This window comes from Apis laboriosa, unplaced genomic scaffold, assembly GCF_014066325.1.
Source record: "Apis laboriosa isolate Shangri-la unplaced genomic scaffold, ASM1406632v1 scaffold22_cov146, whole genome shotgun sequence".
In the NCBI taxonomy this organism is placed as follows: domain Eukaryota; kingdom Metazoa; phylum Arthropoda; class Insecta; order Hymenoptera; family Apidae; genus Apis; species Apis laboriosa.
Genome location: NW_025222414.1, coordinates 1,066,302 through 1,092,332, shown reverse-complemented (window position 1 = coordinate 1,092,332; position 26,031 = coordinate 1,066,302). Strand labels below are relative to the sequence as shown.

Below are 26,031 nucleotides of genomic sequence, written 5' to 3'. Positions count from 1 at the left end.
ATATAAATATATATATGTATATATATACACACACACACTAAATATAAAAAATTTTTCAAAAAAATTTTAAGATTTTTTTTATTGGTTTTAGTTTATTTATTATGTCACTTTACAGCAAATGATGGACCTGCAAATACTTAAATGTTAAAATCAAATATAATTCAAATGTTAAAATTAAATAAGAGAATAATTTTTTATTGATTTCTTTAATATTTATAAATAAATGAATTTAAGAATTATAATTACCTTAGACATAACTTTAAAATTCATAGACGGAACTCAATAACTTTCTCATTTTTTATTTATATTCCTGTTTAATTTCTATCTTATTATATTAGTTTTTAATATATAATCTTGCAGCATAGACCATGATTTATAATAATAAATAAATAATTCTGCAAAAATTTATATAATTTACTCGAAATCATAAAAACTAACTTAATTATATAGTTTTACATAACCTAACCAAATAAATAATATCTCGTTTATATTGGAACATTTACTTACATATATGACATGTATTTCTGAAATATATTTATTTTTTCAAGAATATTTTTTCTTTATTATTTTTATTTATATTTTTAAATAATTTTAAATACGACGAATTTTAAATATTTAAATAATTTTTAAATTATAATTAATTTTAAACATACCTTTGATTTTCAAATTTTTAACGAAGTACATTTCATCCGTAAATTAGACAAGGATTGAAAATTATTCGAATATCAACGCCATCTCGCGTTTGGATTCTGGAAGCTTCGACTTGTTAGTAGGAATATAGAATATGCAAGGAGGTATTCGTGACGTCATAGATAGAAAAGAAGACTAATATTGTGCGAGAAAGATAGAGAAAACGTACCACTAACTTTGGTTATGCGCTACCTAATACCCTCCACCATTTTGAAAACGCAACATTGAAAATTAATTAATTACTAGTTTTCTATTAAAAATCTACTTGCACTTTTAAGCTCGCATTTCGAAGCCGGAATTACGGACAAATTTCTCATATCAAATTTAATGCGAAATTCTTTTAAATTAATTATTTATTAACGATTAATACAGAGAATGTTTCACTAACAAATCTTCAATTTCTATAAAATAGTAACATTATAAATAAAAATTATATGTGAAAAACAAAGAAAGAAGTAATGTTTCTAATTCATATTTCTATAAATAAATAAATTAATTATTTATTCAATTACTGATATTTATTACTCGATTACGGCTTAGAAATTTTACAATTGAAAATTTATAATTGAAATACTTCGTAGGATAATTATTAATTAATATAAAAAGAATTTTATATTGAAAATATATATGAATATAAAAAAAAAAATAATGTTTCGAATGAATGTATTAATATTTAGAAATAAATTCAATATTAATGAGAAATTAAAGAAAAAAATATTGCGTATTAATAGCATCAGTACGATGTAACGTATTAATTGTTAATTTCTCATAACTATGAGGTTTATTTCTAAATATGAATGTATGCATTCGAAACGTTATTCCCTTTTCTGTTTTCATATATAATTTTTATTCACAATTTTATTATTGTTTAAATAAATAAATTAATAATTTATAACTTGATTAGAGAATGTGAGATTTGCGACTGACACACTTTTTGTGATAATCGTTAATAAATAATTAATCGAAAAGAATTTCGCGTTAAAAATGATATAAGAAATTTATCCGTATTTTCAGCTTTAAGATGCGAGCTTAAAAGTGTATAAATTTTTAATAGAAAACTGATAATTAATGAATTTTCAATGTTGCACTCAAAATGATGAGGAATATTAAGTGACGCACACCATATTGGCGCGTTTTTTCTATCCTTCTCATATAATGTTATTCTCCTTTTCTAACTATGACGTCACGAATACCTCCTTGCATATTCTATATTCCTACTAACAAGTCGAAGCTTTCAGGATCCAAACGCGAGATGGCGTTGAAACTGGAATAATTTTCTATCCTTGTTTAATTAATGAGTGAAATATACTTTATTAAAAATTTGAAGATCAAAGAAAGGCATATTTGAAATTAATTATAATTTAAAAATTATTTAAATGTGGTGAAAAATAGAAATAATAAAGAAAAAATATTTTTGAAAAAATAAATGTATTTTAAAAATACATGCCATATATGTAAGTAAATATATAAGTAAATATAATATAAACGAAGTATTATTTATTTGGTTAGGTTATGTAGAAATATATAATTAAATTTTTATGTTTTCAAATAAATTACATGCATTTCTATAGATTTATTTATTATTAAAAAAATTATGCTTTATATTGCAAGGTTTTGTGTGTGTGTATATGTATATATATATATATGTCAAAAATTAATATAATAGCATAAAAATTATAAATAAAAATTAAGAAAGTTGATGAGCCCTGTTTTTATTGTGAATTTTAAAGGTATGCATAAATATATATAATAATTTTAATTTTTAATTTTATTTATTTGCAAATACGAAAAATAATCTAAAGAATTATTTGTCTCTATCTCTGATATTTATATATTATTTATATATATTTATATATATTATATATTGGTGTAATATGGCATAATGAACAGAACTAAGTCAATAAGAACATCACATTCTGTTCGCATCTTTTATAAATTTTAAAATAATAATATCAATAAAATAAATAAAATTATATATGAGATATAAATAAAAATATAATATGTATGTTTAATTATATATATATATATATATATATATATATATATATATGTATATATATATTTGTAGAATTATAATGTAATATATAAAAAAAAAAATTTATGCATAAAATATATATATATTTTCATATGATATGTAAAAAATCAAATTTATATATACCTAAATATTTCAAAATACAGAGAAACAATATATTTTTTATTTATTCTATTGTAATTTATTAACTGAAATATCATATTAAACATCGGAATATAAGGATGAAAGGGATAACTGAGAACAGTAGTCTTGTGAAGTTGAGGAAACTAATCGTCAAATCATGCGATATTATATTTTTTCGCTTCTTTTATTTGACTAGACAAACTTTATTTAGTCAGAATTTATCATGAAATGAATAAATTTTCTGGGATTTTTAGTTACGTTGGCAACCATTATGATATTCTTAATCGATATTCGCGTTCCAGTCTCTGTGTGTTTCCAGGTCGCGGTTACGCGGTAATGCTTTACTTTCCTCGATGTTGGTAGCATCGTTTGTTTCGGAAGCAAGACGTGCACTCGCTTCGTTCAATAACACGCTGCTCGTTTCTAGGCTTCATTAGTAGCTTGAAATAGATTCGTATTGCTGAATTTAACTTTCAATCGATTCCTTTGTATGAGACTAAAGTGTATAAAGATTATTCGTATTTTTATTATTGTCTGTCATTACTTTTAGAATAAACACGTTAGAATAGCCACATAATACATGCATTGAAATACGTTAAATGTGTTGCCACGTGAAGAAAAGTGAAAACATTGTGAATTAACTGTGTTATATTATGAGAAAAGGATCGTAAAAATAATTGGATGTATATCGAATTTGTTGAAAATACACAAAATGAGAATTGAAATTTAATTGCAAGCAGCGTATCTATCTACTTGTATAACTATAGAAAGAGAAGGAGGACGGACATGGAAGGGGTTCGAACTTCCCGTCTATTCTTCAGCATGTTAGTTCTGCGGTTCACGAACGAGCACATGTCGATTGTTCGCACCAGGATCGCAATATTTCGCTCTTTCGCTTTCTTCTTGTACGAGATATATTATTGTTACGTTTTAGAAAGCAAATTCACTACCCTCGGTGAGGATAAATCCTTTTTTCGTAACATACTTGGCGTATTACCCTCGCAAATGAATTATTCCATAGATTGACAAAGAATCGTTAAAAAAGTATTTCTTGAAAGTTTGTCACGTGACCTTGAATGACGTCACAGAGGCCAATAGGAAACCTTCCAAACGGCGTTATAACCCGAACTACCGGAGCAAGAGTTCGTGTGACGTCATCTGCGCAGTCGAGCCATGCGCATCCGTCTGTGTCCAACGACGTGACCGAGGTAGAATCAATTGTAGATTTGCAATAAAAGTCTTTCTCCCTTCGATCCTTCCATCATTAAGTTGACGGTGATTTTTCATCTTAGCATTGAAAGTTTATTTGAGATTCATTAATGTGGTTATTATGGTTATTGATACAAGTTCTTATTTGCGTGATTTCTTAATTTTTGTGCTTCATCTGTATTGTTCAACTATTTTCTACTTTGGTCTATGATGATATCCTTGATTAGAGAGGAATATCTATATGATAGTTCTGAAAGCGACCGAGAAAGAATTTATTGCCTGCGACGTGTGATGGAACGGGAGAAATATATACGTTCTAAAGCAAAGGCTAGCGGCAACGTCGCAAACCGTTTGTCGGACTCAGCCGCCGAGTCACCGACTTTTCGAGGCCACGGGACGTTGTGTGCTCGTGTGTTTAAATTCATTTCGATTACGAGCGCGATCTATCGGTGCTGAAAAATATGAGCTCAAGGACGAGCTTTTCCCGCACGCTTGTGCCCGAATCTCGGTCGGTAACGCAGAGATTTACTTTCCCCTCTTCGTTCGTGTTCCACTTATGGCTAACCTTGCGACTCTGAATGGCAGCGTTGCGGAGTTCACGCTTTTTCTTTTTTAACCGTTAACTGTTTTTGCACACCGTTGTAAGATTTATTATCGAACGATTCTTTTTAAAAATTCTGGATATATTTTCTATTTTTAGATTAACAGCCGAATATGGAAATGTTATCGTTTATTTGCAAGAGATTGCAAGAGAAAGTGACAAAATATTTCTAATTCATTTATTGGTTTTCTTGAGAGTAATATTCTTTTTTGTAAATTTTGCTTTTTATATTATTTACGATATTTATATAATAGAATAGAAAAAAATATGAATATAAATGACATAATTCTAATTAATTTTTATTATTCTAAGAATTTTATTCTATTTCGAAATTATTTTACAATTAATAAAAATAAGAATCATTTTTAGAAGATTTTAATCATTATTTTATTCCTAAATTAAAATATAATTTTGCATTTACCGATTGCTATAAAGAATAATTTTGTCTTGAACAAGTTTATTTTTCAGTTATCTGCATAAAAACATTGGATAAAGCGTTTCATTGAATTATCTTATAATTATTTTTTTTTTTCTCATTAATATCCCAAGTTATTTTTAGTTTTATTCGAATATTTCGTTTAAACGTCTCGCAAAATATAAAGAAATGAAATTCAAGTATTTGCAAATTTCTTTCGATAAAGGAAAATATTAGGTGTTTATTTCATTTGCATTTCATTATAATTAATTTGAAATTTTTGATAGAAATAGGACAAGGATACAATCGTTTGTTATATTTAATTCTCGCATAAGGAGGAGGAATGTGAATTATCAACTTAAATATTTACCAATGTAATATCGATAATTGAGATAGAATTAAGAATTTTTGTACGAATCAGAAATTTGTGTGCAAAGTTAAAAAACTTTCCATTGAAAATATTATTCGATACATTTAATCGATAAATTCGTTTATTTTTCTTTATTACATCAATTATATTTCTTGTACCGAGGAAACACTTTTATTGTATTATTTTTTTTCTTCCGTTTTATTCAGATTATTTAGCAAACTTTATCATTTTACAATTATATTTTTAAATTAATATTGTGCAATTAATATATATGTAAATTTTCATTTATAACCAACAATCCTAAAATTGAAATATGGAATTTATTTGTTTATTCTATAAATTTATTAATGTAAATGTAAATGATTAAACGATAATATAGATATATATTACAATTGCACAAAAAAGCATTAAAAAAAAAGAAAGTAATATAAGACTATTTTTTGCTTATATGCTATTTAATATTCTTTTATTGAAAAACTTGCATTTATTGTTTTAAATAATAATATGATATTATCATTTGAAAGTCTTACGCAATATTCTATTTGCTTTCGTTTCAATCTAAAGAAAGAATAATCTTTAATGTTAATACGACGAATGGAAAAATGCGGTCATTGTAAATTATTCATTATATTAAATTACAATATGCATGCGCCATAATATGTAATATGAAATACGATATGCAATAGGATTTGATGTGGGCAAATAAAATAATGCAGTTTTGTGTTATTATTTAATAACTTGATGAAAACAAGCTCGTGATTGCGTAATTATTGAATTAAACGGAAAATGAACAACGATTGAAAATAATTTTTTTGTTATTATTACATCTGTATGTTGTAACACAGAATATAAAATTGTAATATGAAAACTTATTAAAGAAACGATATTAAAGAAATTTTATTTGAAATTGAAGTGAATTCGAAAAAGATAATTTCGAATAATATATAAATAATAGCTTATATATATATATAATAATTCGAATGTGATTAATGATGCGATGTACTTTATTTTATTTACAGATTCGGCACATTAGGGAACAGGAAGGCTCGAATAGTCATGCCGTGCAACAGGGGGAAGTATCTTCTTCGAATCCTAACATACTGTCCAACGATCAAGTTGGTCCTATTTTACTTGAGGTATAATTCAATTTAAATCGAATTCCATCAATCTATTTTATCTTTATTGTTTGCGTTCATCGTTCATGTATATACGACAATCAGAAGGAAACATTTTTATTTCTGTTTATTGACGATTTAAAAGCAAATAGACAAAGTCCATTGAAGTTTACTTCGATAAATATTTTATCGGAATTAATTATCCTTAAATTTGAATCGATATAATTAAATTTAAAATTTTTTTTTAATATCGAGAAAAAAAAAATATATAATATTCGTATTATAATTTAATTTGATTGAAAATTTTTGTCCAGGCGCTAGATGGCTTTTTGTTTGTTGTAAATACGGAAGGACGAGTGGAATATGTAACAGATAACATAACGCAGTATATAAATTATACGAAGGATGATGTTCTTGGCAAGGATATTTATAATATTATTCATCATGGAGATCATAACACCTTTATGCCGAGTTTGTTGCCTATGCAATTAGGTTGGTATATCTTTCGAATATTATCTCGCAATAATAAAAAGTTACAATTCTGTAAGATAGTATAAATACCTTGAAAAATAAAATAAAGAGGATGAATAGAATACAATAAAATTTTCTTTTTGATTCGCTAAACGTGACATATAAATAATTATTATCGTAAAGAATGCAAAAAGTTAAAAAGTTAAAGTCGTAAAAATCTTTTTTCCCTTTATCCGATTGTCTGTCTGTCTGTCTATTGTCTCTCTCTGTCTCTGTCTCTCTCTCTTTCCGCGAATGGAGACAGTGAAAGATACACCGAGATTAAAATCTCGATCGAAGTGTAACGTGTTTCGTCCTCGCGATTATTTACGAGTGCGTTTCGCATACGTCGAGGGCACTTATAATGTAACTTTAGCATCTATTTACCGGATGGTGTGCACGTGTATATACTTTTTTCAGTTTATCTCATTTTGTTATGGAAGTTCGGTAGCAGCGCAACGGAAAGATTTATCTTGCGTAATGGAAGGAGACAGCTTTGAAATTGTATAGCGTAGCAGAAATGCGATGCCATCGGTGGTGCTCGTTGCTCATCGAAAATATGCGATGCGAATCGAAAAATATCCTATCCATTGTCTTTTCGTTTTTTTTTTCAAAATATATCGTTCAATTAATGAAGATTACGAAGCAATTCCTCTTTTATCGATCTTTCTTCTTCCGCTATCGCGTAAACGTTTCATTTTTTTGTTCTTTTGAAAAAATTGAAAATTTGACATTTCTCGATAATAATAATAATAATAATAACAACAACAACAATAACAATAATAATGTAATTTTACGATATCGAATAACGTAATAAATTTGACGTGCAATTTAGGCTGGACGAACGAGCAACAGCCCCAAAGAAACCGCACCTTCAATTGTCGCTTCTTGGTGAAGCCTCCTGATGATAAAGAAGAGACTATGGAAGAAAAGCAGCAACGAGTATCGAAATACGAATCTATGCAAATCTGTTCAGCTCTTTTGCCAAATAATAGCGATCGTCTGGAGAGCGGTGACGTATCTTCCGAATCTTCGGACAACGGTCCTTGCGTAATGTGCGTGGCTCGTAGGATACCCCCGAACGAAAAGCCCATTGGTACGCCCATCGAGCAATTTACCGTCAAATTGGACACCACGGGGAAGATTATCGCGGTTGATGTTATCTGGTTGTCGTCTCCTTACTCTGAGTACCTAAGCAAGGTAAGCAAGGTAAAGATTCCAGATCTATCTTGCTTCGAATTTGTTATTTTTCTCGAGTGCTAGTCATTCCCATCCGTTACTTAACATTACATCGATCTACTCTATTTAAATCGTAGATCGTAGATCGATTATTATATTTCAAATCTCATAATTTCATTACCGTATCGTTCTTTCAAATGAAAATATCTCTGATTTCGATTCCAATGATCGATCCTTGATTATAATTATATTCGTTCGTCGTTTTGTTGCAGGAGCTGATTGGCACTGCGATAAAGGATTTGTGCCACCCTCATGATCTCAATAAGCTAACAGCACATTTGAACGATACGCTTCAAGTCGGTGAGAGTACCAGTGGTGTATACCGATTACGCGTTAGTCCTGATAAGTTCCTTAATATTCAAACAAAGTCAAAACTTTTCAAAGCAAATGTGATGAATACACTTGTTACCGACTTCATTATGGCTACCAATACTATTATTGGGTAAGTTGAACGATTTTATACTTTCCTTTTTTATACGTATAGATATCGAGTTACGCGTTAGTCGTGAAATATAAACGTATATCTTCGAGATTGAAAAGATCACTCTCAGATTAATTTATTATTTTTACGAAATATAATATTCGATCGGGATCAGAGATGAGCAATTTTTTTTTTTTTTTTTTTTTTTCAAATTTTCATTCCAAATATTCATTTCTTATTATTAATCTGAGATCAAATTGAAAACCTTGATACATTGATTACCAAAGTATAGTAAGAGCGTAAAATTAAACGGATATATGAAGCAGCGAATTAGAATTAATACGTATATCCGAATAAATTGTGATAAAAATTTGAAGAAAATTAAAATAGACGTTTCGATTACGAAAGATTAAATATCTTATCTCAAGCTGCTATGGTATTCAGTGTGTTGAAATTAAGAATAGTTGTACAGTTATTAACACACGTACACGCACATTACGATTATAAGAGGATAACAAGAATGAACCAGTAGAATCTCGATTATCGTGCAGTTTACGAGATCATTAATAGGTAGTTAAATCGGGAAAATTTAGTGGATAATTATATCCAATAAGATCGGTATATTTTCCGTACATAATTAAATCGTTCGTCTTCTTATTATATTATAATTAGTATCGTTAAAATGCTCGAATAGTCGATGTTCTGCTGGATAATTAAGTTAACGTACCTACCCCTTCGTATCGCTTTATCATTATTGGACAAGGGTGACTATATCTACACGAAATATTCTACCTAAATTTTGAGACTTTCCTCTGTCCTAGGTCTCTGCCCGTAATATATATTCTATTTGCCTAATTTCTCCGCGTTTATCTTATTAACTTATCGCTTCGATAATATTCTCGAGCTAATTCGAAGGCAGAGAGACGGAAGAAAAAAAAAAAAAATGAAAAGAAAAAAAAATTACACGGAATTTGATGGTACGTTTTAATACTCCTCTCTCTCCCTCCCCTCCCCTCCCCCCAAAAAGAGAAAAAGAAAGAATTCGGGAATTTTTCTTTGTAATTTTTCTTTTCTTTTTAGGTTTGCTAAAAATTTATGCATGTTTCGCGATTTCACGGGTTTTTTTCTCGGTGTTGGAGATCTGGCCACTCTTGAAATTGAAACGATATTTTTCCCTCCCCCACTGTGGATGATTTTCACGATTTTTACAATCTTGGTTTATGTCGCTTTTACATATCGCTTTTTAACATTTAGTCCGCTAATAATTATTACGAATAACACCAACGTCAATCGTTATCTCGTCGTTTACTCTCATTATCGCTCTTTCCTCGCTTCGATCGCAACACTTTCGATCGAATTGTCGTCGAATCGGGAATGGCAAAGGTTGGTCGCAAGCCAAATCGTTGTCGTATCGTCATTTCATTGACAGATGTTGCCACGATCGAAAGTTTAAACAGCTTTTCACATTCCCGATTCACGAATTTCGTTTAACAACATTTAACATCGGGAAAACGGTGGATTGCGAGATATTCATCATTAATCACAACCTCATTGTTTCTTCGCTTAAGAAAATTCCTCTTCGATTCGAATCGAGAAAAATTAATTTCTATTTTTTTTTTTTTTTTTTTTTTTTTTTTTTTAATAAAAGAATAGCATTTTCATTACTCATTCAAACAGTGTGAAACTCATCTAACGTTCGAGCTAAGTAAGAGTTCCCGGCGAAAGTAAGATTTACGATGATCGACATAGAATATCGCGAGTCTTACTTATCGTTGCTCATGCAACTTCAATATCAGGATATCAAAGATGATTCTCGATTGATGCTCTGTTGAGTAATTTCTCGGTAAACAGTGCGCATGACACGACCAATATTAACAAACTCCACGCTCTTCCTCGTCGATTTCTTTTTTTTTTTTTCTTTTTTTAACTTTTTCATTTTCATTTTCTCGCTGGAAAAATGACAATATCTTGAATTCGAGCACTGATCGGCATCCCGTTGTTTCGGGAAATCTTGAAGAAACAATACACACGCGCGCGCACGCATACGCACACGCACACACACGCTCATACACGCACACATATATATATATGTATGTATACGAGAGAGATCGTGAGATATATCTGGGCGAGCACTGTTCACCGGGCGTGCAAACTTGTTGTTACGCGCACGTACTATATATGTGTATATATAGCGTGTATATATATATATATATATATATATATATATAAATAACGCTAGTGTTAGATTAAACAGAAAATAGTATTTTATGGTTAACTGGTTAAATACATGTGTTGTTTTGTTTCTTGTCCATGATAGGGACAATGACTTAACGCCTATCGAGGGTGGTCAGCTTTCCAACAACAAAGTGTGCTCCGGACACTCTAGTAACCGTTGTGCGAATAATAGTAATAATAATAATGGTAACAATAACAATAACGTGGGTGGCCCGCTGATGTCCGCGGTGGCGCATCTGAACGGTCAAGTGAGTGGTATGAGTAGCCGGGGGTTGGCGGGCACGTCGTCGCACACCGGTACCGCCGGTGCGACATCCTCGAACTCGATAGTGTTTAGCGCGGCCGAGTCGTGCAACCCCCTGCCGTCGCTAACTACCAGTAATCCGTTCAACCACTTTTCGGGGAACATGGACTTGGAATTCGAGCTGTTCCCCAGTTCCACCTGGGACTTGGACAGCAGCAGCGGGTGGGCAGATAGGCCCGAGTCGAGAGCGAGCGGGCCACCGAATTCACGACCATCTTCCCAGCCAGCCCCGACATCTCCGAGTCCCCAGGGAACCTTCTCTAACTCGGCGGTGGCGCCTCACTGCAGTCCCCTACGCGCGTTCAGCCCGACCTCGGCCAACGCCGCTCACACCTTCAGTAATTCCTTCTCCCTCAGTCCGCTTCAGGAATCGACCTCCTCGTTGACGAACAGCGCCGCTAGTAGTAGTGTTAGTGCCAACGGAGCGGCGCCCGGATTGACGCCCAAGAGGCAGGACGAAGGGAAGAGCACCGCCACCGGTTGCCCGACCACCGCCAACCAATCCGTCATCGAGGGAAACAACGGGAGGGCAAGCAATCCCGCCTCCGTTGCTGGGACGCCGGTTGTCGCACAAGCACCGACCGCGGCTCAAACTACCGCGACCGTCGTCGAAACTCAGAACAGTGTCGTGTCCACCGAGTCCGGTAGACTGAGAAACTTGTTGACCAAGGGCGGTAGTGCTAGTGAGGAAACTCAGGACAATACGAGTAACGATACCGAGAGCCAAAATAAGCATAGGATATTAAAGATTTTGTTGAATCAACAAGATGAGGACGATTTTCATCCGGAGCATAATAATAAAGTGCGCACGAGTCCTAGCAACATGCCCAAACCGAGCATGGAGCACTCGAAATCGTCGCTTGGAAATAATATGCTGTTACAGGTAAACCGCTCGATCATTGCCATTACATATGCCCGTCGGACTTGGTCTCCATTTCCCTTCCTTTTCTCAAACTTTCTTCCGATTTATTTGCCGATCGGCCGATATGTCGATAAAAATCGGTCGATCGATCGATCCATACATTTCCACCCGCTATATATCATATCGCGGAAATCTTCTTTCTTGTGATCCAACACCCGATCCAATTTATTTGTTTTTCAAGCTATTGAACGAAAAGAACGACGACGAGGATGAGGAGGCTCGCGCTGGTTTAAAAAAGAGAAACGAACTGTTGCAACAACTTCTCAAAGATCAAGACGATGAGAGGAAAGTACAGGAACAACACGTGAGTAAATCGTATTTTCCATTTTTTACCGTTTCTACTCGAGATATATAAAACCTCTTCTCACCCGTGAAAATAATTCGATGAATATTTCTCTTACCATGAAACGTGTAAGAACATGTGATGTCGAATCCGTTAATCGATTAAACTGTACGACGATTCGAACAGTGTAAGCCGCAAAGGGAAGAGGATTCTCTGTTACGAAATCTTGGATTTCGGAACACCACGCCATCACCGTCTCAATCGGGTGACAACGTTGGACACAGTTCCAGTCAGGTTGGTCAGAAGAGACCCGGCGAAGATGGCGACTTGAACATAGCCGCGAAGCGACCTATGGATGGGTCTCACCAAGTTTCTTCTTCCGGCACGTCCACGAATGCGACCAGCAAGCTCTGGGAGAGGAATAAAATGTTAGCTTCGTTGTTGGCTAAGCAGCCTCCTCAGCCAACCACTATACCGCCAATACCTGCATCTGTGATATCGGCAACACCACAAGTAAATATAATATCGTAATACCCTAATACCTTGGTCAATGTCTCTTCTTTCTTCGTGTTCGTTCTAGAGCTAGAAATAAACAAAAAAAAAAAAAAAGGAAAAATCGAATCGTTAATCGTTTTCTCGTTTATTATTTAAGGATAAGCTGGTCCGCATAGGATTGAAATCGCAACAGCCACAGCCACAAACGCAATCTCAATCGCAGCAGCAGCAACAGCAGCAGCAGCAACAACAGCAGCAGCAGCAGCAGCAACAACAGCAGCAGCAGCAGCAGCAGCAACAGCAACAGCAGCAGCAACCCTGGACAGGTAGCAGTATGCAGTCGGTCGGTGGCAATAATACGATTACGACAACCGCAACTTCTGCACGAACACCGCTCCAAACACAGTCGAGACAACTACCTCATCGTCAAACAACCAATACCTACCTCACTCATATGCTAAGTCAGGTAATGATCGATTCATCGTATCCTAAAAATAATTGGATACGCGATGAAATGAAAATAATTATTGTTGTTTGTTGGATCTTTTTACAGCAACAAAGACCTCAAATGGGTCAAATGGATTCGGAATTTACGAGCAGCGGAGAGTATCGTCAAACAAGCACGGATCTTAATACTTGGGATAATCAGTCGTCGGATCCCGATCTTTCCGATATTTTGGATCAAGTTATCGAATTCGTTCCGGACGAAGCTATTACAGGTATAGAATTGAGCGTCGTTGTCGCTAAAACGCACGAATCGTATCTAATCTATATTCGTCTTTTCACATTTTTCACATTTTTTTGATTATTCGAAGTACATAACTCTATACCTTCGCTGTCACGGCGAATAATATTACAAACGATTTGCGATTTTGCTTCTTTATTTGATCGATGTTTCTTCGTACAGATACGTTTGCCATACATACGATAAGCTAACACACTCGTGGGGAACTATTTGTGTTATGCGTTAACCTGTTACGCGTGACAGCGAAAGTAATTACCATTATAGACGATAATTTTTATTCAATAGATTCGTCTGCGATAGCAAATCTCCTAGATGTAACCGAAGCGCCGCAAAACAACGCGATGAACGAGACGATGGCGATAAACGCGATACAGAAGTCGTTGATGTTATGCGAGACTGCCGTAAATCCAACGTCTTCCACCATAACAATTCCTAGCACGCCTCCAGCTTATTCCACCGCAGTAAGTCGATACCCTTTCTGCGCGTACTTTTTATATATATACGCTCGTAATAATCGTTGGTAATACTTTTACCATCGACCGTTCCGATAATTTCGATTTGTCGAGTTTGTACTTGTTGCAACTGTGTTATATAACAAGTTATCCTTATATATTAATATTTATGATGTAATTTTAGTTGGGTACCACACCTGTAACGACGAGTCATAGTTACCAGCCACCTCCTATGTATCAGCAACAACCGAGGATGAGGTTTAACACGCAACCGGGGATCAGGCAGACGACTGCTCAATTTACGCAACAGCAGCAATTACAATTGCAACAGCAACGGACGAAATTGATACAGCAGCAGCAGCAGCAGCAACAACAATTGAAGCAGAGGTTGCTGCAGCAACAGCAGCAACAGCAATTACTCATTCCTTCCAATGCTACAGCTCCGGAACAAATTACTACCATTCACAATATCGATAACCTTCTGAACAATACTGTTGCGCCAAACGTATCGTTACAGGTAATTGTAAAGTAAAAATTCAACGATCAATATAGTAGGAATAGAAAGAAAAAATTCTATTTCTCTCGTTCGATCGTTGTTTCCAGCGGTCGAGTGTACCAGATTCACAAGTGTCTCCAGGTTATGGGGGATCCGTCCAGATGCCTTCCGGTCACCGACTTGCACATTCTTATTCTCATCCTTCAACGTTACCACAACAGTAAGTAAACTCGACGAATTATGTTATGTAATTATATGTTATATGTTATGTAATTGTATTAAATTATTATGTTGCTTTTTTATTTATTATATATATAACGATCTTTTTCTTTTTTTTTTTTCTCCTCCATAGTCCTATCGTAAACAGTAATTTTAACAGTGGTCAACAAGTGTCTGCGGCAGCACGACTCTCGCCTCATTCTTCCGCTGGTATTTTGTCATTTTCGCATCCGCAACCGTTGTCACCACGAGTGACGCAAGTACGTATCAAGAGTCGTTTAATTAGACTAGGCGTCCTAAATGCCTATTGCGTAGTTTCATTTGTATTTTTAAGTTTTATTTTTATTTAACCGAAAGACCGATGCCTAGTTTCTTAAAATAATTTTCTTTCTTTCTTTCTTTCTTTCTTCTTTCTTTCTTTTTTTCTTCTTTCTTTCCTCTTTAATTACAATTAACCACGAATACGAACGTTTAATTTATTTCTTTCACGTTTTATGACAAAGGGCAACTATGGTAATACCCCGAGATTATTCACCGTTAACCAGGTGAGAACGCAGCAACAATCTACCGCCCAACAACAATTGCAACAGCAACAGAGATCGATGCCGTCACCAGGGACTCCGGCATCTGCTCGGCAATCTCCGTTTCCGGCGGAAACTTTCCCTCCACCTACATCTCCCACTGCTACCCAATTTCCACCTGGCCCTAACCCCGGTGCTCCAAATCCTTCTGCCCAATACCGATTGCAACGGACCACGTCTACACCTTCGGCCACGACTCAATTGCCAGGTAGGTTGATATTCCGTTTCAAAATTTTTTTTTTTATCCTCTACTATTATTGCATATTGTCAGTATTTATATCGAGATTTTTTTTTTTTCGCTCATTATTATAGGTAGTACATTTATTACGTTTCAAATTATATATTGTCGATCGTATAGGTTGTGATATTTTTTTTTTTTATGCGATTGTAAAATGTAAAATTATGCTATTAGTATTTGCGAATTGAATCGTCAAAGAGTTTGTAAACAATTTTTAATGTTTAAGATATTTGTGTAATTAATGCTAATTTTAATTTATCTTTATGTATTTCGTACACAACAAAGCGTTCAAAAGTTCAAAAACAGTGATCGCGTTGTGATTTCGTATCGTCGCGTCGTTATTCGTATGTATATACTCTATATTAGTGCGGTTAATCTTAAGCATTTGTATAAGTAAATATGCATATACGAACGAACGAACGAAAGGTGTGATTTAAACAAATATTTTTTTTTTTATTAATCTAGGTAAGTATACAAGCGATTATACAAATTATGTGTTTTTGTCCTATATATTCAAAGATAAAACGAATACGTTTAAATTAGATATTATCAGTCAAGTTTCTTTAAATTAATAACTTTTATAATATTTTCTCAACAAATATTATTTCGATTAAATTTCTTTACTGTAAGTTTAAAAAGAAATTATACCATTTAAAATGATTTTTAGAATCGATAATTTATCATTATTAGACGAGATATAATTAAAAAATGTATTACATTGTATGTTAGAAGAGAGAAAAAAAAAAAAGAGAGAAAATAATAGGATTTGATATCCGTATCAGCGTTCAAACGAAAGTTATTAAATCATCGATGATCGAAGAAAAGGGTATCGTAATATTATTATACGTATCGAATCTCGAAGCGGAACACGGAGGAAAACTTGATAGAAGCGTTATAACGTTTTTTTGCTATAAGATGGATGGAACAAGAAGATAGACAAGCTTGATGTTGCAGGTGGGGTAGGTTCGCCCCGGCACTACGGCGGAGTGAGTAAGGAACAACCCCTTCTTTCACCTAGTCATCCACATTCGGGTTGCAACCCGGCAACACCGACTCATAATCAACACAACGTAACGAATACCCAACAACACTTCTCCAATCAACAACATTCTTCTATGATATACCACACCGCCAATACTATCAACACAGCTGACATGCAGAACAATCAGTTCTGTTACGATCGGACGACTGTTCCACTCTATTCGTCAGGGCCTGGGGACACGCAGGACGCCAGGCCTTTGCCTCCCGGTAATCCTGTCAATCACCAATTGGGTGGTAAGTCATATGACCACTTAATGTCATGTGACCATCACTTCGTCATCATCACACCCCCTTCCGTATACGCCCTTCTTCTCTGTATCTAAAGTACCCCCCCCTCCCTCGTGTCACGAGATCGAGGCTACGATGGCATGAGATATTCATTCCGTTCAACACACCGTTCTTTTTTTTTTCTCTCTCTCTCTCTTTCTCTTTCTCCTTTCATACGTGGTAAAGATCACGCATCATTCATCATATGTATATCCATCGATGTATCTACTTAAGCGAGTGTAAATATGACGATCATCCAAATCATCATTTAAGCTGCAATGTTGTTTTCATACGCTCGATGTCCTCCCTCTATCAAATTTCCTCTTTTACGTCTCATAGTGGGAAATGGTGCTTGCCGCGTGGCTAATCAAATTCTACGTCGAGTTTCTCGTCATCGAAGTCGCACGAATCACTTCGTCTTCACGAATTCAAAAACGAGAATTCATTCTCGTGCATCGAGGCGTTAATATATCTGTTAATTATCAAGGACATACATCGTTCCTGCTATTCGAATCTTTATCGTTTAATAACACGTATTCGTATGGTTTCTCTGTGAAAGTTGAAGAAATAATCTTTCGTTTTCTTACAGTTTCCAATTATTTCCAAGTGTTTCGCTCGAATTCGAGCTTTGTAACATAAATCTTAGTAGTTAGTGAATCATCACTATAATTCTCTTTTCGAATTCTGTCGTGTATAAGGGGAAATCCAATATATAATAGCATATCTTATCGAAATAGCGTTAAATGTTGCATGATGCTTTTTTGTTCATAGTTCTGTGAATCGGTTATCGTCGTAACTATATACCTATGGATTATATTCTTCGTTCACATTATATGAGTATAAAGTTGCGAATCGAAGAATATTGACCTTTCTTTCCGTTCTTCTTCTTCCTTTCGTTTAAAAGATACGCATACGTTACTCTTTACATTTTTATGGATTTAAATTATTTTTCAAACGTTATATAATATATTTTTTTTAATAATGTTCAATAATGAAAACGAAAAAACTAAGTATTTATACGGGTAACGTGTTCGAATCTTTTTTAATAATATGCGATTGAAAGAAAAGAAGAGACGGCTATCATTAACTGTGAACTAACTTCGACGATTTCACATTCTCATCGTAAAATCCTTTCATTTTGTGAATAATAATTCATACGTGGCCCTAATGGTTATAACGAAATAATTCTTTCTAGAATTATAATAATATAGAAAAATAGAATTTTGTTAAATTCTATTCGAAACATTCGTTCATTCTGTGAAACGTGTCTCGTCCCTTTGGGAGAAACGATCGATCCATCTCCACGTTTTTAAAAATCATATTGTAACATAGTACAAATTCACCCCCATTTACGTGTTATACCCCTTCTCACACTAATTCCAACGATACAACCGTAATGTTCGATTATGCACTCTACTTCTTTTAGCGATGTAGAGATTACACTTTCCTATGGTGATTGTAGACACTGATGTACTTATATGTAATGACATAGTAGATAAGTCATGTAGGAAAGATTGCCCTTTGTATCATATCTTTTTAGGTATTTCTCTTGTGACCCGTATGCGTTAAAATCACCGTACTGTTTAAGATGGAATGGAAACGGAAGTTTGCAAACTTTGATTCAGTAAAAAAAAAAAAAAAAAAAAAAAATGAAGGAAAAAATGAAGAAAAAATACTTATCGATTCTAATCTGATTGGAAAATATCCTATTTTCATAACGAATTATAAAACAAGATTATTTAACAAAGAATAAAATTATTGGAAATTTTCATTTGCCCACTTCCGGTTCAGAACTTGCACTATTTAGTGATTACCTCCGGCACTTCCGGATCATGTAAATTAGCGTCACTGTCACTTGCACCACGTTTATAAAATTTGTGTTACAACTAATATATTGCTCCATATCGTAAGATTGAATTTCTTATATTGGTAAAATTAAAAATATATCGATATGTCGTTTATAGATTTTAAAAATATGTAAAATATATTTCTTTTTTCTTCTTTATTGAACGATTAATTAAACGATATCAAAAACGGTGTTTGTTTATCGATTTGTTAAATTATAAAGATATTTATCATATTATGAAAACATGTTTTCTAACTGATATAAATTAATTTCGCATATATCGATGTAATTTATATCGACTTAAAAGAATTATTACTCATAATTTTCAACTATACGCTTGTTATATCACGCTTCGTTTTTCTTCTATTTATGTTTCTCATCAATCTTCGATCCATTCACGATTTTTATCCATGTGAATTATTTTTATGTGTTTATATTATTCATATACATGTTATATCTTGCGTAATTTTATAATTGTTTGAGTTTAATTAATCCATTATTTCTCTTCTCTTTTTGTTTTTATTCTATTTTATTATTATTATTTTTTAATATTTATCGATATTAGCAGATTTTTGCTTTTTGCAATATTAATTATTCCACAATTTGCAAATTATAAGATTTTATAAAGAAATTTATTTACAAATTGTTTTGTAAAGTTTTTTATTATGAATTTTTATTTTATTCTTTTTCTTTCTTTCTTTCTTTTTTTTTTTTTTTTTTTTACAAAAAACAGAATTATAGAATAACGATCTAACGATCGTATATAGAATTATTAATAAATTAAATATCGACATTGTCGACGAACTTGGCAAGTTGCACGCGAAATGAAAACTATATAACTATATAATGGAAACTTAAAGCATTTAGTTATCTTGATCATTCTCCAATTTCCATTCAATGTTCATCCGGTATCATATAATTAAAAAATAAACGTGAATCCATGGTTCTCAGGATTGTTACGTATGTTTTTAAATAACGAAACTAAGATTCGTTACTAACAAAACTACGACGCATTTTCATGTACAGTGCATCGAGCTTTTTGTGATTAATCATCGTTACTAAACGCAGTGTGCAATAAGCATCGTTAAACACAATTTACGTTAAATGTTCATCTTATACGTGTAATGTTAAATTAGGAAGAAAAAAAAAAAAAGAGAAAAAGGAAGATCAAAACTTTTATACGATGCTTCTTTTGAGAACGAAATTTTGTCTCATTTTTTTGTCAATTACTTTTACTTTTTCTTTTTGTTTCTTTTTCCTATCTTTTCTCCTATCAAGAAATATTTCGTGGTAGAAAATCGTGATAAAATATCCATTAATGGATAGGCCAAAGACCGATTAATTACAGGATAAGTTATTTTATCGAACTTATGTCAACGCAATATTGTGTGTGTATATATATATATATATATATATATATATATATATATCGCATTTTGTAATAAAACATTCATCCTATACCTTTGACTAACTTTTACGTTATGGCTTGCACGATAATACACGATCTATAAGTAACTACTTCTTTACTTAACTTATTATTACCATTGATTTGTTATTAAAGAAAAGTAAAGAAAAAAAAATTAAAAAAAAAAAACAGAAAGATATAAAATAAAATATAAATCGTGATGTATTACGCGCGATGTGTATTAAAATATATAACGAATTTTACTTGATTTTGTGACAGGAAACGCTAGCAGTACTTCGGAATTTGTAAGGCAAGAATTGAGAAGAGCGATCGTTGGGGCGCGAACGCAACAACAGCAGCAACAAAGGATACCTAACAACATTCAGAACAACCTATCCGGACAAGTATCGCAAGATGATCTCGAAGCACTCGGTTTAACGTTCGAAATGTCTTCTGCAGGTACGTCGATCGAAAGTGGAGATTCGTTTTCCCTTTTGAAATTCGTGTGTCTGACGAGAAGGAATGGAAAAGATATTATTTCCCCGCTTAATCTCTTTTTCTTCTTAGAAATTTTTGATCGTTATAATAATCGAAACGGCGTGCGCGTGATCAGTTCGATTATTTTATTTGGAGGAACTCATTTTTCGATCCTTAACGATCCTCCAGTTGGTTTTCTCCATACTAACAAAAAATTTGATTAGTTTTCATTTCGTTCCGCTGCACAATGTTCACCGATTTTTCATTATTATTTCTACACGTTGTAAATAACGCGTGTATTAATGGAAACTGTGAAAAAGTATTACAGGTATCCTGCATATATTATAAATAAAAATTATTTTCGAATTTATTTATATACGTTCAATTTTCTTTTTACTTTTTTTTTTTTTTTTAGAAAAAAATAAGTAACTTAATCTGTAAACAATAATCTTTGTAAATAAGGACGTATTTGACGTATTGACGTATTATTATTAATTATATATCGTTGAATTAAATTTTATTATAGGAAAATGAATGCAGGGATGAGCAAATTATTTAAGCAGTAAATGAATGAATAGAATAGAATTGCTTTCTTTTTTTTATCGAGAGTTTCGGATAAAAGTTATTCTTTTTCGCGGATTAAAAATATTGAATCGAAAGATTGAAACATCGGTCGTTTTATAAAACTTTTTTATCTCTCGTGTGCGTGAGAATAAAATAGCTATCTGTGTGTCTACTACGTATATGTGTACAGGATTGAAAGGTGTGCCCGACACACAAACACGATTACGCCCGCTTCTTGTAAGAAAATGCAAATTACTTCTAATAAAAAGACTGGTGGTAACGCCTACTGTTACAATGTCCTAACTAGGTGAGGCTGTGGTTAGCGATGGCCCTGCCAAGAGCTGGGCCATTGGGAGTACCGGAAGTGCCCCCTCGTCCTCCAGGGTAAGACCCTTCCGACAATTACTTTTACGTATACGTATATATTATATATTTATATATACATATATACTTATTTACTTATCTCTCTTTCTCTTTATATATACAATTTTTTTTTATCTATCTATTTATTTTCTTTTTTTTTTTCAAATTTATTTCCATTTTGATTTTGTATGCTATGTCTTCCCTTCTTCGCTTGGCTTCAAAACTTATTGTGCACGACATGTTTAATGAGTACTTTTTTTTTTTCTCTCTCTCTACGCACTGAGCGTAAAACTTGTAGAGGATATTTTAGCGCTCTCTTTTTGCATGCGTCACTCTTTCAACGTCATTATATTTATTTAATTGTCTATTTAAGTTTAGTAGAGGTATCCATGAGAATATCCGTGTATATCGTATCGTACTGCGTATCGAGAAATAATATTTTTTTGGAGACAAATATATTACGTGTCTTCCTTTTCTCTAATTGTTGTTTTTTTTTTTTTTCTTACAATTTTAGTTAATCGAATACGAGTAGATATTTTAAATTTCGATGAGTAAGTTCTCTAAGTCCTCTATATTCGCGAATATAGACGTTTATAAGAAACTTTGTACGATTGATCAGTCTTCCGTGCACGTACAAAGAATACACGTTAGAAAAGTGTGATAAAGCCATCAACTTGTTTGATTTGTTAAGCGTGATTATTCGTATTTCAATAATTCTTTTTCTCTTATTTTTTTATTTATTTTTATCTATTATTTTTTTTTTTGTATTTAGAGCCGCAGAAATAATCGTAATGAGTTATTGAACGTTAATCAGAGAAAAATTGGAATTTCTTATTATTACATCTCTCTTCTAATCATATTTTAATAGAAATGGAATATTTTTTTTTGGTATATCGAAGATTCTTGATAAATTTTCATGATATAATAACATAGTATGCTTATTTTATTCAAGTTTTACACTCAGTGGCAACTTATAAATTAATAAATGCAACTTTTGCCTTTTTATGTAACTGTATCAGTTAGTCTAATATTATCGCTGCAAAACCAGAGATACAGTCTCGAAAAATGACTAGAAATTCTTTAATTAAATGCGTCCCATACGATCTATTTACCGTCATATTTTTATGCATAAAACTAATTTTATTTATTTTTCTATATTGTATTAACTGCAAATAACCATGTAAATGTAATATCTTTTATTGTTCGCGTATAATAATTCTAGATATCAATGTTATTCTTTTCGATGATGAAAAAAAAAAAAGAAAAATTCTGAAACGATTCGAAAGATGAAAAAAAAGTTCAATTCTTGGGTTTTCAAAAAAACCCGTGTAGGTGTTTAAAAATTAATATATTTAAAAAAAGAAAAAGAAAAAAAGAGATATTTGCTGCATTGTATTTATATGGTATTTTTTTTCCTTTAAAGCTGCTATATTTTAGTTAAATTAGAAAAAAAAAATTGAGCATCTAGTTATTTATTCGTTGATGTTTTCAAGCATAAATATGATTGGTGCGGAGACACGTTGTTTCCTCTATATTTCTACAGGGTGATGGTGCCGTAAGCTTAAGCTCATTCGAAGTAATCAATATTAATCACACTGCCATTGTTGTATCGTGTAACGTACATTTAGTATTGTAATGCTTTTTCACAGTGAGCCAAATGGACATCTAAGCGCGTAGCTCCTTATTACTATTTTTCTATCGTATGCTGATTGCTCCCGTTGCATGAGGCAGAACTATTGTTACGTTAAGTTTCACGGAAGTGAGAAGAAACAGCAGCCTCTGAAGGCCATTCGCGAATATTTTTTTTTTTTTTTTTTTTTTTTTTTTAAATTAAATTCTCTGTATCTCAATGGAATTTTCTATATTAATATTCTTTATTAATACTTTTAATTCGCGGACGGCTATAACGAATCTTTCTTTCTTGCCCATTTATTTTATTTTATTTTATTTTATTTCTTTTTTCAACGTTATTAGATTAGCGGCCTTTGGTGTGCATTGGAACTTTGAATGTTAGCGAACATATGTGGCTTTAGTACAGTTTTTTTTTTTGAGTTTTGACTTTGCGTTCGTCTCCGCAGAAGCATTCTATCAAAAACGATATCGATCTATCGATCGATTTGAATTCCAAAAAGTTTTTCAAGATTTTTTTTGCCGTTTATTTTGTGCTTTTTGTGCAGAAGAAAATATAAGATGAGGCGTGAGTATTCGAAAATGTATTTCGATCGAATTCGTGATTTGAAAAAAAAAAAAAGAGCCAACGTGATATTCAAAATTAATCGATTAAAATTTTTAATTAAAACTCGATTAAATGATTATGATTAAAAAGAATATATTTCAAAAATTCGTGAATTTTTTTATTTTATTCGATTATACGATTTTTGAATACTCGCAAACCCATTAAACAGAAACGCATTAGTTTTGAGTCACGTATTTTATAAATATTCAAAATGTGGATATGGACGGATTATTTAACGCGATCTTTTATTCTAAATTATTATTATTTATTATTATTATTATTATTATTATTTTTATATTGATTTAACATCACTTTTATATTTTATCTGTAATCGATTTTAAAAATATTTTTTTTTTTTTTTTTGGAATCATTTATATATATTTATTTCTCTCCATTTCTTACATATGTCAAAAAATATTTCTCTTTAGTGTTTTGTTAAAAAAATGTTTCATTACGTAACATAATGTAATATCGTGAAATCAAAAGTAGCACAGAATAATAATTGATATCGTATCTCTTGCACGAAACAATTATTGAATTATGCAACAAATATATACACAACACATATAACTTCACGATATCATTCTCGTATTCTTGTCGCGCAATATTCTGTCCAATTTTTTTTCTACATTTTGAACTAAATGACAATTAGAAAAAAAAGAGAAAACGAAATAAAAACAAAAAATAAAACTGGTTGCCACTATCTTAAATCTCTTATTAGAAAATCTCGTAAGATTTAAATATATCGATTAACAGAACGAAATTAATTTTTCAGACTTCTATGGAGGAAGTGGCTCGAGGTGATCCAAAGGTGAATCAATCGTCCCTGTTACAAAAACTGTTGTCCGAGTGACTGCCGGCCAACATTTTGCACGGTAAAGGGATCTATATAATATACGTTTAAGCACGAGACCAGAAACAGGAAGAATGAAAACAGGAATCGAGGATCGTAGCAAAGAAGAAAATATAAATAGAGGAAAAATATCGATCGTATATACATGCATATACACCTTATACGTAATGGATACTAATTGTATTATATGTAAGCGTTGCAACACACGAAGTCAGTATTCAGATACGTATCACCAAATACAATGTTGAAAGACGATTAAAAAAAATTAAAGAAGCTAGATAAACGTATCGTGCTTTCCGTTCTTTTGCCTTGGTATTCTTCAAAATCGCGAAACAAAATGTCATGGAAATATCGAACGATACATCGATATTTAATTTCATTCGAACTCGAAGGACCAAAAGTTTCTCGTTTCCCGTTTGGCTGTGTCGAGATTTTTTCGGTGAATGTATTACCTTATTCTCGATCTCGTTGAGATGAATAATCTGTATTTTGCGCGAGGGATTAATCGAGAAGACTGTGTGAATCTATGATTGATGAACGATCGATGGATCGGAAATTCAAGAAAAGAGTTTGAAACATTGATTTCGCGATTCGATGAAAATAAGTATACAAGGACGCGGAGAGCACGATAATTTTATATATATATATATATAAAACATACATATATGAGTATGTATATATACATATATATATAAAAGGAAGGAAGCCTTTTTCGGGAAATCTTAGCTTCGGATAATATTTGAGTATAAATATATAAATATATAAATATAAAAATATAAAAATATAAAAATATAATACCGACACGATGGATTGACGGCCGTGTAACTCTTATGTTCAGGGTTGCTACACATTGTCGTCAGTATTGTATTTGGTATCATTTGAAGAAACTACGTAGGTACCTCAAAGGTATACTTTATTATACCATTGGCTGTTTGAACATAGAACTATTTATAGGTTTAATTATTGTACACAAGAGGATGATAAAAATGAAAATGAAGATAAAGAGGAAGAAAACGAAAGAAAACAAATAGAGCACTATTTCACGTATTCTCTTAATTTAACGATCCTTTTTGACTATTACATTTATGAATAATATATTTGTGATTGTAAGAATCTGCAACCAAAATGTGACAAAGAATACTTGTTGTTGTTAATATGATTATAACTATTATTATTATAATAATTATTATTTTATTTTATTTTATTATTATTTTTATTATATTATTTTTATTATTATTATTATTATTATTATTATTATTATTATTATTATTATTATTATTATTA

The 26,031-nt window shown here is 32.2% G+C and overlaps 1 protein-coding gene across 16 annotated transcripts in view; it reads left to right on the top strand.

Moving 5' to 3' along the window:
* The window catches only part of LOC122713134 (nuclear receptor coactivator 3-like), a 92,667-nt gene extending 66,689 nt beyond the window's left edge, over positions 1-25,978 (top strand). For 7 of the 16 annotated variants that reach the window (XM_043933312.1, XM_043933310.1, XM_043933307.1 and 4 more), the window contains 18 exons: positions 6,460-6,576; positions 6,870-7,047; positions 7,901-8,274; positions 8,517-8,746; positions 11,043-12,147; positions 12,368-12,490; positions 12,656-12,982; positions 13,122-13,430; positions 13,518-13,683; positions 13,995-14,170; positions 14,346-14,678; positions 14,765-14,877; positions 15,010-15,136; positions 15,380-15,665; positions 16,650-16,970; positions 20,534-20,713; positions 21,603-21,679; positions 24,670-25,978. In XM_043933312.1, coding sequence (XP_043789247.1) covers positions 6,460-6,576; positions 6,870-7,047; positions 7,901-8,274; positions 8,517-8,746; positions 11,043-12,147; positions 12,368-12,490; positions 12,656-12,982; positions 13,122-13,430; positions 13,518-13,683; positions 13,995-14,170; positions 14,346-14,678; positions 14,765-14,877; positions 15,010-15,136; positions 15,380-15,665; positions 16,650-16,970; positions 20,534-20,713; positions 21,603-21,679; positions 24,670-24,747 — 4,620 coding nt within the window. In that variant the 3' untranslated portion in view covers positions 24,748-25,978. The remainder of the gene's footprint in view (positions 1-6,459; positions 6,577-6,869; positions 7,048-7,900; positions 8,275-8,516; positions 8,747-11,042; positions 12,148-12,367; positions 12,491-12,655; positions 12,983-13,121; positions 13,431-13,517; positions 13,684-13,994; positions 14,171-14,345; positions 14,679-14,764; positions 14,878-15,009; positions 15,137-15,379; positions 15,666-16,649; positions 16,971-20,533; positions 20,714-21,602; positions 21,680-24,669) is intronic. The other 9 variants (XM_043933324.1, XM_043933315.1, XM_043933313.1 and 6 more) reach the window with 7 other exon arrangements.
* Positions 25,979-26,031: the final 53 nt, after the last annotated feature.